We start from the raw sequence: 16,535 nt of genomic DNA on the forward strand, positions 1-16,535 counted from the left end.
GCCCTGCTGAGTACATCTCTTTGTGTGTGAGGACAGGCGCTCTAGCTAGAGTACTTTTGGTATTTCGGGTCAGCATAGTGCTTCTTTCTATGCTGACCTGCTGGCTTTTCCCTCATCCTGCTCTGATATCTCTTTGATCCAGGCTGCAGTGTACTCCAGGGTCTGGTTGGTAACGAGTGATATTGGGGTAACTGTTGCTTGATTGAACAGACCTAACACTTTATTCACAATTGCTCTCCAAGCAGCCTCTTTGCAGGAGAGTCATTCTGCATGGTTTGCTGGTAGTACACAGTTCTGACCGTTGTATCCATGAGTTCCACAATTGAAGCACTTGCTTGAGGCAATGACTGTGGTCCCTGGCTTTAGGGAGTATCCTGTCTCCTGTGTGACCCTTGTGTGCTCTCCCCACTTTGTGTTCCATTGTGCAATCTGTACTGTGTATGCTGCCTGACCTGCTAGAGTGTCTAGGTAGTGTATAAATGATAAGACAAGTTGCTGTATTGCATTCTTAAGGTCTTCCTTGATCATGAGCAATTGGGGGGATGTTACTGGCTGATGGGTGAATGTGGGCTGCTGGTATTGGTTCATTTGGGAGGTAGGCATGCATAAAACAGTGCTATTGCCTAAGGGTGTGTTTGGTGCTTTCATAGGGTTGATGGACATTTGCAAGAGCTGGTTCTGGAGTGCTACAAGTGAGTTCTGTGTAGGATTGCACTGTTGTAAGCACACAACATCTACACATAGCACATTGACTTCATATTCTTGTCTGTTATACTGCTCCTTCTTCTCTAGGAATCTATTGCCCTTGAGTCCTTTGACCTCCATTGTGAATGCAGCCCAATCCACATACTCATCAGCCTTTAACAGATCTTTGATGATGCTTGGCAGTTGCCCTCTGACCTGCCAAATTATTGAAGTGCTTGCTGCAATCCCTGCTCTATTAGCCAGCTGCAATGCCTTGGTCACCCAGGCTTCATGCATCCAGCACTCTCTGTTGTACAGTGTGGTCTTTGTTCCCACATCTGTGTCTGACAAGAGGTGTTCCATCAGTTCCCTTTTGAACTCTGCCTTAGTCTTCTCTGTGACTATAATTGGCAGCCATTGAACTTCAAATTTGACTACAAATGCTGCCCAGGTTGCTTTTGAACTTGCTGTGAGCACTTTAAACCATATCTCTGCATCTGACCCTGTCCCTAGATAATTACCAAATGCTTCTATCTTGTCTGTGAGCATGGTGATAGACTGTTGTCTCATGGCCTGGTTGAATGACTTGAGGAAGTCCATTGGGTTCTTTGACTTGCATCCATCTCTATGAAAGATTTTTGGCATTTCTGTTGGCATGTTCTTCTGTTGTGCAAGTGCAAAGAATATGTCAAGGTCATAGTCAGGGATTATTGAGGTAGATCTGAGTGCTTTTATTTTTGTGTAGCATAGTAGTGGCTCTATGTAGAGTTTGGGTAGCTCTAAGTCTATGACTGGGACATTGAGTTCTGGGAATGAGATGATGTTGTGTTCCTCAATGCTACTGAGTGAGATAAGCGATGAACTATGGGAGTGTTCTTCTGATATATCAAGTGGGGAGGACACTTCAGAGGTTGCTGTTGATGAGTTTGCTTTCCACAAGCCTGCTTTCTTTAAATCTTTTTCTGTTGTTGCTTGTCCATCGGCTTTTCTGCACCTTAAGCTATGTTTCATCAGTTTCTGATAGTGGTCCATGTAAAATGACAGCCTGATACAGTCCTTTTTTGTATTGTGCAGGTGTCTTTTATGGACACCTGCTGTCTAGCTTAGCCTTCTGGCATAACATGACGTAAATGGGGGCTTTTGTTTGATATGTACTTGTTGGCGAGCACATTGTCTTCTGGTGCTCTAACTTGCAACCAAATGTGCTGTCTAGTATGGCTGAGGCTTTTTGTTTTACTGAGGTGCAACTGAGACTGCAAGCTGAGACAAATGCTAAGGTGATAAGATTTGGCAAGTTCAAATATTCTCTGTTCACCACATTGGAGCAGGGGCCAGCAGCCTAAGCCTAGAGCAGAGCTGATGAGTGAGTGAGATGATGATTGTGTAAGCTATGTGCAAGCTAGCTGTGCTACTGGCTGACTAAGCTATGGAAGAGGCTGACTGACTCTTGGTGCAAGGCTCTTGCCTTTGGGACCCCTGATCCAGTGTCTGACCAGATCAGTGCAGCAGATCATGAGTCTAGCCAGCCAGCCCAGCAAAATAACCATGAGGAAGTACTTGTTGAGTTGCACATGGAGACCAGGAAAACTGACATACCTGCAGATGCAAATAATTCATCCTGGGCTGTGAGGAATCCAAGCTGACCTGTGCTAACATCTCAGGCCCCACTTAATGCTACACAGAAGGCATAAGCCAACACACAAAGAGCTTCCTGCAAGATTTCATCAGAACAATGGAGGGAAGCTGACAATGTACTCACTGCCACAATTCAATTGCTACTTGCAGAGCAGAATGAGAAGATTGAGGCTATTATGCTCAAACATGACATCACTCAAGACAAGGTCAACAAACACATTGGAGGCAAAAAGCACTACAAGGGGCATTGTAATGTGCAACTCGCCAATGCTCTGATGCACACAAAAACCCAGGAAGTCAACACAGGTTGGTTTTTGTGTTTTTAAATTCATCATGTATGATACTCATATAAACAAAATAGATTGTCCTCACAGGGCAAAACATACACTTGACAAGATTCAAGAAATGGTGAATGATGATGAGACTTTGCAGAACCTATCACCCAAGGATCAGCTGTTATGAACTAGGATTATTGTAACAACAGCAGCTTGATAAGAGCAATGGCTGAAGTTAAGTCAAGACCTTGCAAATGCAAGGGTCGTAAGACAAGACAAAGAGAGTGTCTCCAGCTTGAATATCAGTTCAGATGACTTAGGATTGGAGGTCCTAAGCGAAGGAATGTTCAGGTGAAAACCTAGTAGATTAAAGTGAAGAACTACAGGACACATCATCAACTATATATAGTGAATCGTAGTTACTTTAGGGCAGGCATGGGATTGATGATGAGTCAGAGATAAGGAGATAAGAAAGGACACATAAGCAATAAGTGATGAGTCATCTAGTGATGGCAGCAGTAATCATGATGTAATACAAGAATGAGTCAGAGATAAGTCTAGCGGTGGCATCATGCAGCTCATGATGTAATACAAGGTAAAGAAAGAAAGAAAATGAATAGGGGTGCACATGATTGTAACATCAGCAAGAATACATCAACCAACTTAATGAGCACCATGCCCTGCAGAATATAAGTGTTCATGAAAACAACACAGTGGCAGCCCATGATACTCAATCCACCTTAGATAATGTTTTTAGGATGGTAGGTGTGTTACACCACTTTCTAATACCTGACAAATTCATAGCTCAATGCTCTTGCTGTTCAAACTGGAATTTATGCATGTCTCTTTGCCTCTCATGGACATGTGTATGATACTGCTCAGGCAACATGGTTTGGGATGGACAATGTCATGGACTTTTGGGAGGATGTCCTCCAAATGGAGGCTGATGAAATTGCAAGGAAATTGGAACAATGGGTGTGTATGGCAGGCCAAAGTGTGTTACTTCACTTTTTTACTGGATACTTATGCTAATATATTCACAGTAGACATTGACAAATACAAGACAGTGCAGAATATACAATGTGTTTGCACTCATCTCCTTAATTCAGGTTTAAGTGCATTCCCCCCCTTCATTGTATCAAAATAAATGCTAACTGTAAGGTTTTTAGGGACTATAGCTAAAAGGCGTGATGTTCAAATCAACTATGCAAACTTCAATATTGCTATCAAGGAGAGGCTTGGGATCAATGTCAGAGGTTGGCCTGAGGGCATACCATTCCAGTCCCTGACCAGCTTAAATGATCTCAGTGCCCTCCAGAAAATCCATGATGCATTGAAGGATGGCTCCTGCTGTTGGTTCAGAATGTCTCCACATCAATGAGACGAGTACAGTTCCCAACTCACTGCACACTGCAAGAAAGGGGAGGTCATTGGCAAGCCACACAAGAAGCATGGTGATGCAGGTGTGCCATGCAAATGCAAGGGCAATGGCAAGGAGAACACATGTCTGAGGAAGCAAGTACAAGCATTGGGATCATCTATGCAAGCTCCAAAGAGTGCAGAATTTGTGGAGACAACAGACAAAGATGACACCAGTGAGGAAGAAGTTTAATTGTATAATTCATGATAGCTTAGCACTGAAAGGCTTGTTATTTGACTGAAAACAATGTATACAACTATTGGCTACCTATTGCAAAAGTCCGCTCTAAATTTGTGTTCATTTCGATGAGATACATGAGCTCACCATTGAGCACAGCGAGCACAAAGGTTCCGACATCGACAGCGGCTATGCCCGGTGCCGCCGGCATCTAAATATGGCAGCAGGCACACGGGTCACAGTAGCCGAGCCCCTCATAGTGCCAAGTACTATCCATTCACCCCCCAAGGCCCTTCAGTATTGAATAATTATTCATTTGGGTGTGTACAGCTAGAAACCGGTCTACTAAGACCTGCCATCAGGGCCCGCTGTCACGTCTAATTAGGCCCGGTACGTGGGAACATCAGGTGCCTCAACGTCATTATTACACAAACTTGGGACGGAATGGTCCTGAGGGGCCGAACCATTTTCCGTCAACCTGTGGCGTACGGCGCAGCATAAGATACTCCGATAGCCCCGTACGAACTGTTTCAAAGACTCACCATACGGTTCCAGTATGCCCAAGGAAAAAGGTCCTAAGAATGGCACAGACAATAAGCCTATTTTAGAAGCTACAACTCCAATTGTACTCCGTACCTTTTTGAAGTGATAGAATAATCTGAGCGATGTGGCGGGTTCAATGCAATGACGCAAGTGGGAATCACAAGGGACAAACCTTCTCCGTTTTGTTTGATCGCCCAGGTAATTGGCAAAACTCTCTTTGGGCACAAGTTCATACTTGAACTCGGCTAGCATCAATTCCCCATATCCCGTCAAAAGCTAAAGTTGAAATTTGGTCAAGTGGACAGTGTTATTAGGAGGTAGACGGACCGGACAACTGGTATAGCCATCGTACTTGGCACTGCTCACTTTGCCGGTGTCCATAACCGAAAACAAATTCTCCGTTAAGACAGGGGCTTGGGATGTAATGGCGGCAACCGTTTTGCTAGTGGGTAGGGAGGAGCAATCACCCAAGGCAAATATGTTTCCGAACTCGGGCTTGACATGTCTGAGAGTTGCCTGATCGACTTCTACCCAGCCCGCTGGATCAGCGATGGGCGATCCTTTGATGAAGTCTAGCGGTCCCATCGGCGGTGTGACATGCAGGAGGGTGAAATCACGATCCACAGTCGAACCGTCAGCCTTCTTGAAAGTTGCTTTCCTGTTCGACGCATCGATGGAAATTAAGTTATGTTGGAACTCTGCTCCGATACCCCGCTCGATGCGCAGGGCGTTTAGGGCATCCGAATACTTCTTGACGCTAAACATGGTTGGCATGCCAGTCATGAAGTCGATTTTGATGTTATTTCCACGCCCAGATTTCTGGTATCTGTCCCAGGCCATCCACATGATTTTCTGCGGAGCTAAAAGACGGTAAGCAGCCACCATACACAGAGAAATTTGACTTACCTCCTGCACATTTAATGACACCTGCAGGTTGTGTAAAAATAGCATTTCCGGATCTAAGAGCATCTACGTCGTTCCATACTTTGTCGCAAGTATCATAGGAGTATATTGATGAAACACCAGAGGAAGGATCAGCGAGAGCCTGGGGCAAGCCAGCGATGCCGTCCCAGTTTATCTTCAAACCTGCTGCCACTACAAGCGAATCATATGAAATTGTCCGACCTGAGGTTGTCGTAACTGACGAGGATTCCGGGTAGAATGACTTGACATTCTCTGCAATGTGCATGATATGTGGCGGGAATAGGGACGCGAGCGGTCGTCTGAAATCTGTTTTGCGGCCAAGACCAGCACCCACCAAAGTCCTGGAGGATACGTCAGGTGTCGTATCACAGTCTATGGATAAAAACCGTCACCAGCCAGGCTTGAAAGGAGGAGCCATCAAAAAGTAGCATGAGTATGTTACTGATTCTGAGCGCTTACTTGATAGTAGTGATAGTCTGCTGCATCAAGGACCACCACATCTCCTGCATTCAAAGGCTTTCCAGCAGCCTTGAAGCGGTTGTATATCTGGTTGGCAACAGTCAACCCACCAGAACCTGAAGATTCGTCAACGTTAATCAAAGAATTCCATCAATTGTACGCACCTGCTCCGATAACAAGCACTCGAAACTTTTCCTTGGTGCTCGTACTGGCATACCTAGCTAGAGCGAGAGTTTGTCGAGCACGTGGACCTGCTACACGCCGATACGCAGATAACATATTTGACATGATGGTAGTGAAACAACGAGGCGCAAGTTATGAATATTTTGATTCCAGGCCACACTGATGTAGAAGGTCTTGCGACATCGGTGCCTGGTATCACAAGAAAGTAATTACATAATTGATCTCTCCTCGAGCACTTCTTACTTGTCGGTGACACTATACAGCTAGGGGTGTTTCAATTAATTGATTTTGAAAGACTCGCCGAGAGAGTGCTCAGCAATCAAATTCGATTTCAATGTCAGACATGCTTACTATTCACTATTATGTAAGCGCTTTCTGTCGACAACACTACTTGAAGTCGACCAACAACGCTCCTTATTCTTATTTACGTTTCATCCAGCTGGACTGGATACTGTACATTAACATCCTTTTAATCTCTTTATCTTTTCGTTCCATACATCACTCACACGCTGGTCGTCCATGCAATCGAACCGTCCTCCCCTCCAGGCTGGAAAGCTCGGCCTGCCAAGTTCCCCCGCATGCACTCGTCTCAAGAGAGACGCGCCTTTCGTGGAAGGTCACTCGCGAAACCAGAGCCAGCCCATTTCGTTCACTACTACTCGTTCGTTACGCCCTCATAGGGCCGTCCATGTCTCCCGGGTATCCACTCGCTCTGGGCCTCGTACTATAGGAACCACTTTTGATTCTCGCTCCAAAGTACCTGCAGGCAGCCGCGACTCAAGCACTTCGGCCGGTTCCGAATCATCTACTTCATCCTTCTCATTCCAGGGGAGAATGAATAGTCAATTATCTTCGTCCACTAGCTTGGGGATTGTTTTGAGCCGCCAGACAAATCCAATAGACCTGATAAGTCATTCAAGACCGATTCGGATCAACATGAAGGTTCGCGATTCACAGTTTCATATTTCACTCTTCTGTTTATACTGTAATCTCAGACCCCCAGCATGGTAGATATTTTTCAATATTGGAAAATGGTGATAGTATATGGAATCGTGTCGCTGCGGCTGCCAGTGTCTTGACAGTCAATGTCAATAAAGCATGGTATTCAAGGATCCTCGCCTCAGACGACGAAGGTGGGTGTACATCAATCGTTACCCTTTGTGGTCTTGCTAAGTTTTCTATCATAGAAACGGCTCCTGGACGTGACTCGCATTTGATCCGCGTAATGAAAGCTTATCATCTTGCAAAAGCCCGTCACCCTTCAGATCTTCCTGACTGGCTCTTTGACGAGCGTGAACGGAAACCATCTCTCAGTTCTCGCTTCAGAGAGTCGCCAAGAGGTGCAGCATCTCACGCCCAATCTCTGTACCCTCCAGCGCTCCGTCATGTCTATGACGACACGGCCTCTCTTGCACCACGAACAAACCATTCACACACCACATCCCATGTCCTCACTTCCCCAGAAAAGACAGGTTCATCAAAGGCCGCGGATCGCCTGAAGGCATTCAGGGACGCAAAGCGTGCTGATTTGGGTGTGCGGCACGTTTCATCCAAGTCGGAGAGCTCGTCCTGCTCTCCATCACGAACTTATACCAACGTGGATGCACGTCATAATGACAGTCAGCAGGGCGTATTGTCTTCTCCTACCAGACGACCCGTACTGTCGGCTCAGCCGTCAAAGCCAGGCGCATTCTGATTCAGTTGGCATACCAGTCTTTCTCAGTCCTGAAGTAAGTTTCTATGAGCGCTCAGACACGTATGGATAAACATTTTTTAAATATCCTGTGTAACTTGGGTGTCATACATGTATGTACGGGTGTTTTAGACTTAGTTGACTTGACGGTCGAATATATGGATTCGTTTGAACACCTAGATTTTATCTTATCTTTATTATTGGTGAGTTCCGACGTTCCAAATCGAATACCTACAAAACTGACGTGACTTGTTATTGGAAATTCACAAGTCTGACAAAATTATGAGACCTTGGTTGCGATGAAGATAAGCTCCACACCGTTCCGCTGCTCGTACTGTAGCGTGCCGTTTCCAGAGAGACCAGTTGACACCGAGACAACTCCGCTAACCAATTTTTCAGGTGACGAAGACAAGATCTGCTGAGCAATGTTTAACTACCTTCCTTGCATTCAGGACTTCGAAGTAAGATTTACCAGCTAAATGTTCAAGGACCAGCTCATCGTGGATAGAGACTGTACTGTGGATTAGCCAGAAAACTCATAGTCTGTTCTTGCACGTAAGATCTCTCAAGTGACTCCAGTTACAGGGCGGAAATAGCCAGTTCCACCAGGTTCCACCCCGTCGACAACGGACGATCTTCGATCGAGAATTGTCCACCCCGAGTTCGAGTCGCTATGGTAAGTTCTGACACAAGGGCGAGACAGTCCTACTTAAACCTCGACCCCTGACTGTCAGGTCTCTTTACCTTTTCGACCTCTTCATCGACCCTCCTTCTCCTTTCTGTTGTCTTAGTCGAGTTGACTCTCGGCTCGCACACTTCGGGGTTCGTCCGTGATTTTTCTTTGCAGCTTGAGCTAAGCCCTGCTTCTGGTGCAGATCACTCTCTTTGATAGAGCAGGACTTCGCTACTCCTAGAGGGAGCACTACGTGCGCTCAGTCGCCAGTAGTCTTTGAACAAGGATTTTTTTTTTCAGTTTTCAAAATGGTCTTTATTGCGCCTCTTCTAAGCGCTGCAGCGATATGCGCCACCATAGCAGGGGCTGTTCCTCAACTTGATAACTCCCCCCGGCATGAATCACCTGCGTATGTGTTTTTTTTCCTTGTTTAAGATTTTTCTCATTCGAATGACAGTGCTACCTCGAGGACCACACCTGCCATGGGCGCTATGGTCACCCCTCGCTCCGAAGGAGGTTCATATGGCGATTCACAGGGAAGCCCACAAGGTGATTCACAGCAAGGCGGGGGTTATATGGACACGAGCATGACGATGGCGACATCTACCATGGAAGATTATGGTGGTATGGGTGGCACGCAGACGTCCATGACAATGTCCACAAGTTCTGTCGTGAGCGACTGTAGCAGTATGGCCAACATGGGTGACTCCAGTAGCATGGGCAGCGTAGCGACAACTTCAACACCCGATGCCACGTCGACTGCTATGAACACCTACTCCACACCAATGTACACCTACTCCACGTCCACCTACTCCACGCCTATGTTCACCTACTCTACACCCATGTACGGCTCAGGCAGTTCTGGAGGTAGTGACGGTGGCTCAGGTTATCAGAGCTGCATGCAGAGTGAGTTTGCGCGAATTTTGGGCAGCAACAACATGCTAATACCTCTGGTCAGTGTGTGCTGCATCTTATGCCGCTCCTACGATGGCATCATCTACGTGGTCCGCTCCCCCCGCCACGACTACTGCAGCGGGTGGTTCTGGTTGCACACACACCGTTATTGTTGCTCCTACCCAGGGCGTTCTGCGATATGTGCCTTTTGCCATCAATGCATCTGTTGGTGATACCGTCGCATTTGTCTGGAATGCCAACACACACACTGTTACAAAGTCATCCGAACTGGCGGTAAGTCTGTTCATGAATATCGATTTCGAATCAATATCTTAGACGCTTTTTAGATTTGTAATAAAACTTCGGACATGCCATTTGCTTCTGGGGTGCAGAATAGGAGCTTCGTTTGTACGTGTCTGGAGCCAGAAATTTGATGGAGAGACTGACCAGCATCTTAGTCACCCAAAAGGTCAACGACACCAATACAACATTCTACTACTGTGGAGTTCCTGGACACTGTCAGAAAGGAATGTTCGGTATCATGTATGATTCTTTCTTGTTTGACGTGACAGTTATCTAACTCATGGTCTCAGAAACCCTCCCAATGCTCTAATGGGTAGCAATGGAACGGTCTCCAGCATGATGCCTGTCATGGCTTCAAACGTGAGCACTGACTATATTTTTTTGATTTCCTAATCTCAATTGTCGCCAGAGCTCGAACATGACCGCAATGATTCAGTACACAAATATGGTGACGGCGAACAATACCATGGCTGGCAATTGGGGTGGAAACATCGACATGAGTGGCATGCCTCCATCGTCCTACCAATATATGCTCGAAAATGTGATGTAAGCTCTTAATTTTTCTCCCGTGCCGCCTGACATGACGCTTACGCATCTTGCACAAGGTATACGCGAACCTTCTTGGCCGCCAACCCGGAAGTGTTGTCAGCAGACGGTGTCGACCTGTCTAGCGCAGGAACCACACCACTCATAGTTCCAAACGACATTACCACCGCTGCCACCAATTCCTCCACATCTTCTGGGTCCCCCACTTCAGGATCACCGACTGCAGGGGCTACTGGCAGCAGCCCCTCACCAGCCTCGACAGGTGGTGCTGGGAGCCTCGGTTCACCAAGCATTCTCGTCAGCGTTGTTGTCGCCTCCCTTGCGTTTGTCCTATGAACGTCCTATAGTGGTTGAACGTGAAGTTGGCCATCTTTCTAACTTCTATTATTTGTTCTCATTTGGCAGACTGTTCGTCCTCTTACGCTAATACACTTCGTACCAACTAGAGTGATGCTGTTCATTGTGAACTTTTTTTCACCAGCCAGGCGCTGCGTTTTGTTTTGAACCATACTTAGCTCTGCTATCTTTGCATTAGCTTGCGTAGAGACACAGCAATGGATGTAGTTATAGAGAAGCTGGAATCCAAGTAGAGTCGAACGATATCTTCTGAATATCATGAGAAATGAAGTTCAGCTAAAAGCCGAATATATCGTCAATTTCATCTTGTTTCTCCCTGGCCTTCTTCGATCGCCCTTGGTCGGCAGGAGTAGATGATATCTTCCGCTTTGTCACAGTTTTGTCTTTTCGAGTGGACGATGTGGTAACAGTAACTTTTTCTACCACTGATGGCTCCGACTGATTAGATGCAATGTTGCAGGCACGTCGTGAGGGAGATGGCAACGTACCGACTGCAGCTTGCAAGGAATCAGAGTTTATGCTCCTAGCTTTTCTTATAACGGCCCTAGCATCGACCGATGTGGATGATGGTAGGTCAAGCGTCTCCTCTCTAGAAACAGCGGAACCAAAGTCCTCCAGAGGAATATCCGGATTAATGGTAGGAGTTGGCTGGTCACTCTGACGAGACAAAAAATGTTCCGACGTCTTGGAAGTCCTCGATCCAGCTATGAAACTCGGTTTGTGGGTCGGCTAGGAGATCACAGTTAGAATCAAACAACAACTGGTAGAAATAGACCAATTTACGTCGATAGCACTCAGTACTCGATCACAGGTAGCCTCGCAGCCTCGGACACAATCACTCATTTCAGTCAGCAAAGTCGCCATTCTTGAAGCAAGTCCAGCAAATAGTACAATTAGTTGAATGAATGCACCAGACTGCATTGCAAGGGAAAAATGGCTTTACCAAGCATTAAGCAATTAAAGATGCACAGATTGCCAGTGACTTACTAATAAGCTTCTCGAACTCGTTCAGATGTCTGTGAACAGCCATTATTAGGGCTACATACAGTAATATCTGCTCACTCACTTTGAGTATCAGGCAAGAATACGCCTTAAACCTCTCAGTGATGAAAGATACATATGACCAACTTGGGATATGATTCCAAGACCCTCTCATCAGTTTTTCGCTGTAAATGCTCGATCGCCTCATCGCATTCGCAAGCCAAATGAAATATCACACCTCTGAACAACGGTAGCACCATAAAACGATGCTCTAAGGAGATGCACATCCTCGGTCATATTTACTTCTAGCAGTCGCCAGCCATAACGTCTGATCTCCGAGATACGTTTGAAGAACAAAGCCGCTCGATGCTGATTTTTGCTTCTGTAGTAAAGCCTTTCGAGCACCTGCATTTCGTCCTGGTAGCTGGCGAGAGCGGCTTGCAACCGACGTGAACATGCTTTCAGATCTTTGAGAATGCCGTCAACAGTAGAGTGCAAGGAATTCTCGAGGGAACCCCTTTCTGAGAAAGAGGTAACTGTTGGAGCACAACTGCGCACGCGTCGTGCATTCATTTCGAGCTAGGATAGTTTGACAGAGTCCTCAGAAGTTAGGGCCATCTGCAGTTACCGGAAGCAAAATGTGATTGACAGTATTACGTACACATACGTAGGAAAGTTGACGTTAACAAAGTAGTAAATACTACTTCGGGTTCTCTATTCTTTCATCCACTGAGGACCAGTTTGCGATGTCCACGCAACAGGGTCAAGATGCCAAGTTCTTCCAGCGCGGAAAGATCGAGGTGCGACACTCTCAGACGGGTCGACTGGAACTCGGTGACGAACTTGATCATGTAGGAGTTCCGCGCTGAGCTGCAAGCCGCGGAGGCAAAGGATAAGAAGTACCAGAAACGAAAGACCGTCCTGAAGAAGATTGTGGCAAACATCACGATGGGCAATGACAGTGAGTATTCAAGATTCACGGTATCACTCGCTCATACATATGCGACATATACCCCAGTGTCACCTCTATTTCACGACGTAATTCAATGCATTGGAACCCCGTTGTTAGAGATTAAGAAGAGTGGGTAGGCATGTCCTTATAGTCAATATCATGCTGATGCCGCTACAGTGGTATACCTTTTCCTCGTCAGCTATGGGCGCTCGAAACCAGATCAGATACACCTCGTCATTCCTAGTTTCCTACAGGTATTGAGTTCATATTTGCCGTACAGGCTCATTCTCTAATGTGCTATAGGACTGTAGCGATCGTAACCCTCTCATACGAGCACTCGCAATCCGAACAATGTCCTATATTCCCATACCTGTGGTCACAGAAGCACTCGGTGATCAACTACGACATTGTCTCAAAGATCGTGACCCATATGTTCGCAAGACTGCTGCGATATGTGTAGCGAAGGTCTATACTGCTGACCCTCGTAAAGCCGAACGTAAAGGCTTCGTCGAACTTCTAAGAGACATGTTAATTGATGAGAACGCAACTGTGGTTGCAAACGCTGTGGCGGCATTATCGGAAATCGGAGATCGTCAAGACGGCGTCATATTCAAGCTCAACTTGACCATTGCGAACAAACTCCTCGGAGCATTAGGCGAGAGCTCTGAGTGAGTGTCTAGTCCTTTCTACTCTACAGAGACTTACGAATGGCTTTCAAGATGGGGTCAAATTTATATCCTTGATTCTTTGTTGCGTTATGTTCCAGAGCAGCACGCAGACGCCGAAATGATGGCTGAGCGTGTAATAGTGCAATTACAACATGCCAATTCTGCTGTGGTGTTGACGACCATCAAAGCTCTGCTGTACTTGATGAATTACATAGGTGATCGTCGATTGATAGACTACATCTGCAGAAAAATGGGCCCTCCACTTGGTGAGTGGGATTCCGAGTTTCCTAGGACTGCAGGAACTAACAGAAGGTACTTGAAGTTACATTACTTTCTTCTGGTCCTGAGGTCCAATACGTTGCCCTTCGAAATATTTTGTTGATCATTCAACGGCGACCTACTGTTCTCAAGAACGATGTCAAGGCCTTCTTCTGCAAATACAATGATCCAATATATGTCAAGCTTGCCAAGCTCGAGATAATGTACCGCCTTGCTCGGGAAGAAAATGCCCGAGAAGTTCTAGCTGAGCTAGAAGAGTGTGTTAACATGTTATCTTGCGTCAACGTGCGCTAAACAGCTGCCGCAGATATGCTTCTGAGGTGGACGTTGATTTCGTCCGGAAGGCTGTCCGGTCAATAGGTCGTCTCGCCATCAAAGTGGAACCTGCTGCAGACAAGTGCATAGAATCATTGCTCAAGCTCATCGAGACAAAAGTGACTTATGTCGTCCAAGAAGCAGTAATCGTCACCAAGGATATTTTCCGAAGGTACCCTGGAAAGTACGAGGGTATTATTCCAAAACTTTGTGAGAACCTTGATGCATTGGATGAACCCGAGGCGAAAGCTGCCATGGTATGGATATTGGGCCAATTCGCGGACAAAATAGATAACGCCGATGAACTTCTGGATGACCTTGTGTACAGTTTCCTGGATGAACCAGCTGAGGTGCGTATAGCTTCCTGTTTCCCTCCCAAACTTTCTGAGATACTTCTGTCAGGTCCAACTCGCACTTCTCACAGCTGTCGTGAAGCTTTTCATTTACAAGTCGCAATCTGAGGTTACGAAAGCGCTTGTTCACAAAGTATTAAAGTGGGCGACGGAAGATATTGATAACCCTGACTTGCGAGATCGTGGTTTCATGTATTGGCGTATGCTCGCGATGAATCCGGCCGTGGCTGCAGAGATTGTGCTTGCAGAAAAGCCTGCGATCACGACTGATTCAGATCGCATGGATCGTGGGGCTCTTGACCAACTCTTACTGCATACTGGCACACTCGGAAGCATATATCACAAGAATCCAGAGGTGACACGTCTGACATCTTTATTCATCACTTCCGACTCATATATGTGATCACAGACATTCATTCGAAATGCAGCGGGTAGAGCACTGATTGACAGCCCTGCGTTGAACGCGAACTCCAGGGCGGTGCTCGTTACCCTAGCGCGACCGCAACTTCCACCAACGGTCATCAGTGTATCAGGACCTGGTCCTGTTGAACCTACGCGGCCATCACAACCCGGTGAAGCAGCAGATAATGTACCTCTACCGACTATTATGGAATCTTCACGGAGTGATGAACGGGATTTACTAGATATTGAAGGTGATGATGGGGCGGGTGGCGACAGCGGAGAGGGGTACCCGGACGGTGATGATGATGGCCCGGTCACCAAAGCTGCAGATCCATATGCTTCTTGGGTGGTGCGTTTGGTGGTTACGTGACGGATGTACCACAACCTGTGGAGGGCGGGGGTCGTGGTGGTGATCTGGACTGACTTACTATTCTAACAACTTTGCATTTTGTTTAATTAGTTTACACATCTATATTGACACGTGAACAAGGATTGATTGGGTATTCCGCGCCCCTTCAAAACATAAATGGAGGATCGCCGTATGTGAATCAAGAGAACGCAGACTGAATCTTGCCAGCCATTTGTGAAATGGTAGTTTTGGGCCGTAGAGAGTTATAGTGCTGAAGAAAGATCATGATAGTCAGCATGTCACATCTTTGATGAAGCGTGGAAACATACCTCCCCTAGTCCATACATTCTTCTATGGAAACTGATACGAGCTACCTTAGAAAACAGCCGAGGCGACGGGACCTGGGTTATGCTCAACGATCCGGGGGACACCGCCTTGTACAACATGTATGGGAACATTATATACTCGACTGAGCGCCAGGATCTCTGGTTCTCCACCCCAAGCACCGGTGTCCTTGATCGTCATGCAGTACTGCTCAAATTGCTGTGGGGTCATGAAGCCTGCACTTGTTGCTCCAACACCATCTTCGCCAAACGCAGATGGTAGGAAAGGTAGAAAGTCATCTGGGTGGGTGTAGATGAAGTTCGATGCAGCAGCGCGGACGGTGACGTAGTTGGCTTGATTGGGAGGAAGTATATGAAGGATAGCTAGCTGGTCCGCTACTGCAGAGAACAGACAATGCCCATCTGGTGGTATCTGTTGACGAGTTTTTGGTGAGGTTCATTGATACTAACGAACATCTTGCCTCATGCATCTGGACCCCAAGCTTGTCGCATGTCTCCTTGATTGATATCTCTTCTTCCTTTGCCTCTCTCCCCAGCCTTGCGTCAGCCTCTGGATCAATAGGTGCATAATTCTGAGCTAAGGCTGCTGCTTTTTTCGCCTGCTAAATGTTAGTGTGTGATTGACGAAAGGTCCCAAAGGAATATTCACCTGTCGTGCTTCATGTCGGCTCCTACTATCCTGCTTTTTCTTGACTGATCGAGCATTGTCTCCAACTGCATTCTCTTGATTTTGTTGCATCTCCAGCAACACGGTAGCTGACTCTTGTTGTACAGTCTGATTCCGGGAGTCAAGCTCCGCAAACAGGTCATCCACGAGTGCATTATTATCCTCGGTTTGGGCCTGATCTGGCGTGCTGTTATGTGATGGGGAGACGAACTTCTTAATTTTATTCTTTCTCGAGCCTGCCATAGGTTCCTTGTCACACTATGGTACCGTTACGAGTATAAGAAGAGGGGAGCTTGCTGATAGTAATACTTGGTCGTCGAAATCAATTGCTCCATGCAAGCTATGCCAAACCAAAAGAGGGATTGGACATAACGGATCTAATCTTATTGTAGCTACGCCGCTGACACCCGAATCCCGACTCGGCGACTTGATCCGTTCAAGTTTCAACTCTGTAATTTT

General features: G+C 46.5%; 9 protein-coding genes across 9 annotated transcripts; 5 read left to right on the forward strand and 4 right to left on the reverse strand.

Moving 5' to 3' along the window:
* Positions 1-261: 261 nt before the first annotated feature.
* On the reverse strand, positions 262-1,329 carry BJ212DRAFT_1256638 (uncharacterized protein; the record flags this gene model as incomplete). The annotated part of the gene is made up of 1 exon (XM_041329804.1): positions 262-1,329. The coding sequence occupies one exon, from the start codon at positions 1,327-1,329 to the stop codon at positions 262-264; it is 1,068 nt and encodes a 355-aa protein (XP_041200196.1).
* Positions 1,330-3,235: 1,906 nt separating this feature from the next.
* Positions 3,236-3,626, forward strand: BJ212DRAFT_1256736 (uncharacterized protein; the record flags this gene model as incomplete). The annotated part of the gene is made up of 2 exons (XM_041329810.1): positions 3,236-3,355; positions 3,399-3,626. Coding segments are annotated over 2 exons (348 nt in total), but the record flags the coding sequence as incomplete, so codon positions are not given.
* Positions 3,627-3,662: 36 nt separating this feature from the next.
* On the forward strand, positions 3,663-4,209 carry BJ212DRAFT_1311719 (uncharacterized protein; the record flags this gene model as incomplete). Its single annotated transcript, XM_041334033.1, has 2 exons — positions 3,663-3,941; positions 3,999-4,209. The coding sequence occupies exons 1-2, from the start codon at positions 3,742-3,744 to the stop codon at positions 4,204-4,206; spliced, it is 408 nt and encodes a 135-aa protein (XP_041200198.1). The 5' UTR covers positions 3,663-3,741.
* Positions 4,210-4,251: 42 nt separating this feature from the next.
* BJ212DRAFT_1421346 (sulfide-quinone oxidoreductase) lies at positions 4,252-6,577 on the reverse strand. The gene is made up of 10 exons (XM_041337632.1): positions 6,282-6,577; positions 6,118-6,233; positions 6,051-6,058; positions 5,641-5,999; positions 5,062-5,594; positions 4,907-5,010; positions 4,828-4,849; positions 4,734-4,766; positions 4,339-4,669; positions 4,252-4,281 (listed from the first exon to the last, which is right to left on the reverse strand). The coding sequence occupies exons 1-9, from the start codon at positions 6,403-6,405 to the stop codon at positions 4,616-4,618; spliced, it is 1,353 nt and encodes a 450-aa protein (XP_041200199.1). The 5' UTR covers positions 6,406-6,577; the 3' UTR covers positions 4,252-4,281; positions 4,339-4,615.
* A 46-nt stretch (positions 6,578-6,623) lies between these two features.
* Positions 6,624-8,196, forward strand: BJ212DRAFT_1311724 (uncharacterized protein). Its single transcript, XM_041334034.1, has 3 exons — positions 6,624-7,141; positions 7,296-7,433; positions 7,488-8,196. Exons 1-3 carry the CDS (start codon positions 6,820-6,822, stop codon positions 7,994-7,996), a joined length of 969 nt encoding a protein of 322 aa, XP_041200200.1. The 5' UTR covers positions 6,624-6,819; the 3' UTR covers positions 7,997-8,196.
* A 1,291-nt stretch (positions 8,197-9,487) lies between these two features.
* On the forward strand, positions 9,488-10,745 carry BJ212DRAFT_1443438 (uncharacterized protein; the record flags this gene model as incomplete). The annotated part of the gene is made up of 7 exons (XM_041337828.1): positions 9,488-9,572; positions 9,625-9,854; positions 9,908-9,968; positions 10,019-10,103; positions 10,154-10,223; positions 10,273-10,409; positions 10,469-10,745. The coding sequence occupies 7 exons, from the start codon at positions 9,488-9,490 to the stop codon at positions 10,743-10,745; spliced, it is 945 nt and encodes a 314-aa protein (XP_041200201.1).
* A 174-nt stretch (positions 10,746-10,919) lies between these two features.
* BJ212DRAFT_47567 (uncharacterized protein) lies at positions 10,920-12,402 on the reverse strand. The gene is made up of 6 exons (XM_041343296.1): positions 11,986-12,402; positions 11,833-11,932; positions 11,754-11,782; positions 11,550-11,703; positions 11,255-11,495; positions 10,920-11,191 (listed from the first exon to the last, which is right to left on the reverse strand). The coding sequence occupies exons 1-6, from the start codon at positions 12,318-12,320 to the stop codon at positions 11,043-11,045; spliced, it is 1,008 nt and encodes a 335-aa protein (XP_041200202.1). The 5' UTR covers positions 12,321-12,402; the 3' UTR covers positions 10,920-11,042.
* Positions 12,403-12,493: 91 nt separating this feature from the next.
* On the forward strand, positions 12,494-15,086 carry BJ212DRAFT_1474509 (Adaptor protein complex beta subunit; the record flags this gene model as incomplete). Its single annotated transcript, XM_041339100.1, has 10 exons — positions 12,494-12,547; positions 12,603-12,708; positions 12,766-12,828; positions 12,877-12,953; positions 13,003-13,367; positions 13,419-13,633; positions 13,690-13,903; positions 13,954-14,311; positions 14,364-14,669; positions 14,724-15,086. 10 exons carry the CDS (start codon positions 12,494-12,496, stop codon positions 15,084-15,086), a joined length of 2,121 nt encoding a protein of 706 aa, XP_041200203.1.
* Positions 15,087-15,264: 178 nt separating this feature from the next.
* Positions 15,265-16,319, reverse strand: BJ212DRAFT_1443441 (OTU-domain-containing protein; the record flags this gene model as incomplete). Its single annotated transcript, XM_041337829.1, has 5 exons — positions 15,265-15,336; positions 15,395-15,435; positions 15,467-15,821; positions 15,871-16,011; positions 16,059-16,319. The coding sequence occupies 5 exons, from the start codon at positions 16,317-16,319 to the stop codon at positions 15,265-15,267; spliced, it is 870 nt and encodes a 289-aa protein (XP_041200204.1).
* Between the last annotated feature and the right edge of the window lie 216 nt (positions 16,320-16,535).

Source organism: Suillus subaureus (genome assembly GCF_016647635.1).
Source record: "Suillus subaureus strain MN1 chromosome Unknown BJ212scaffold_1, whole genome shotgun sequence".
NCBI classification, from domain to species: domain Eukaryota; kingdom Fungi; phylum Basidiomycota; class Agaricomycetes; order Boletales; family Suillaceae; genus Suillus; species Suillus subaureus.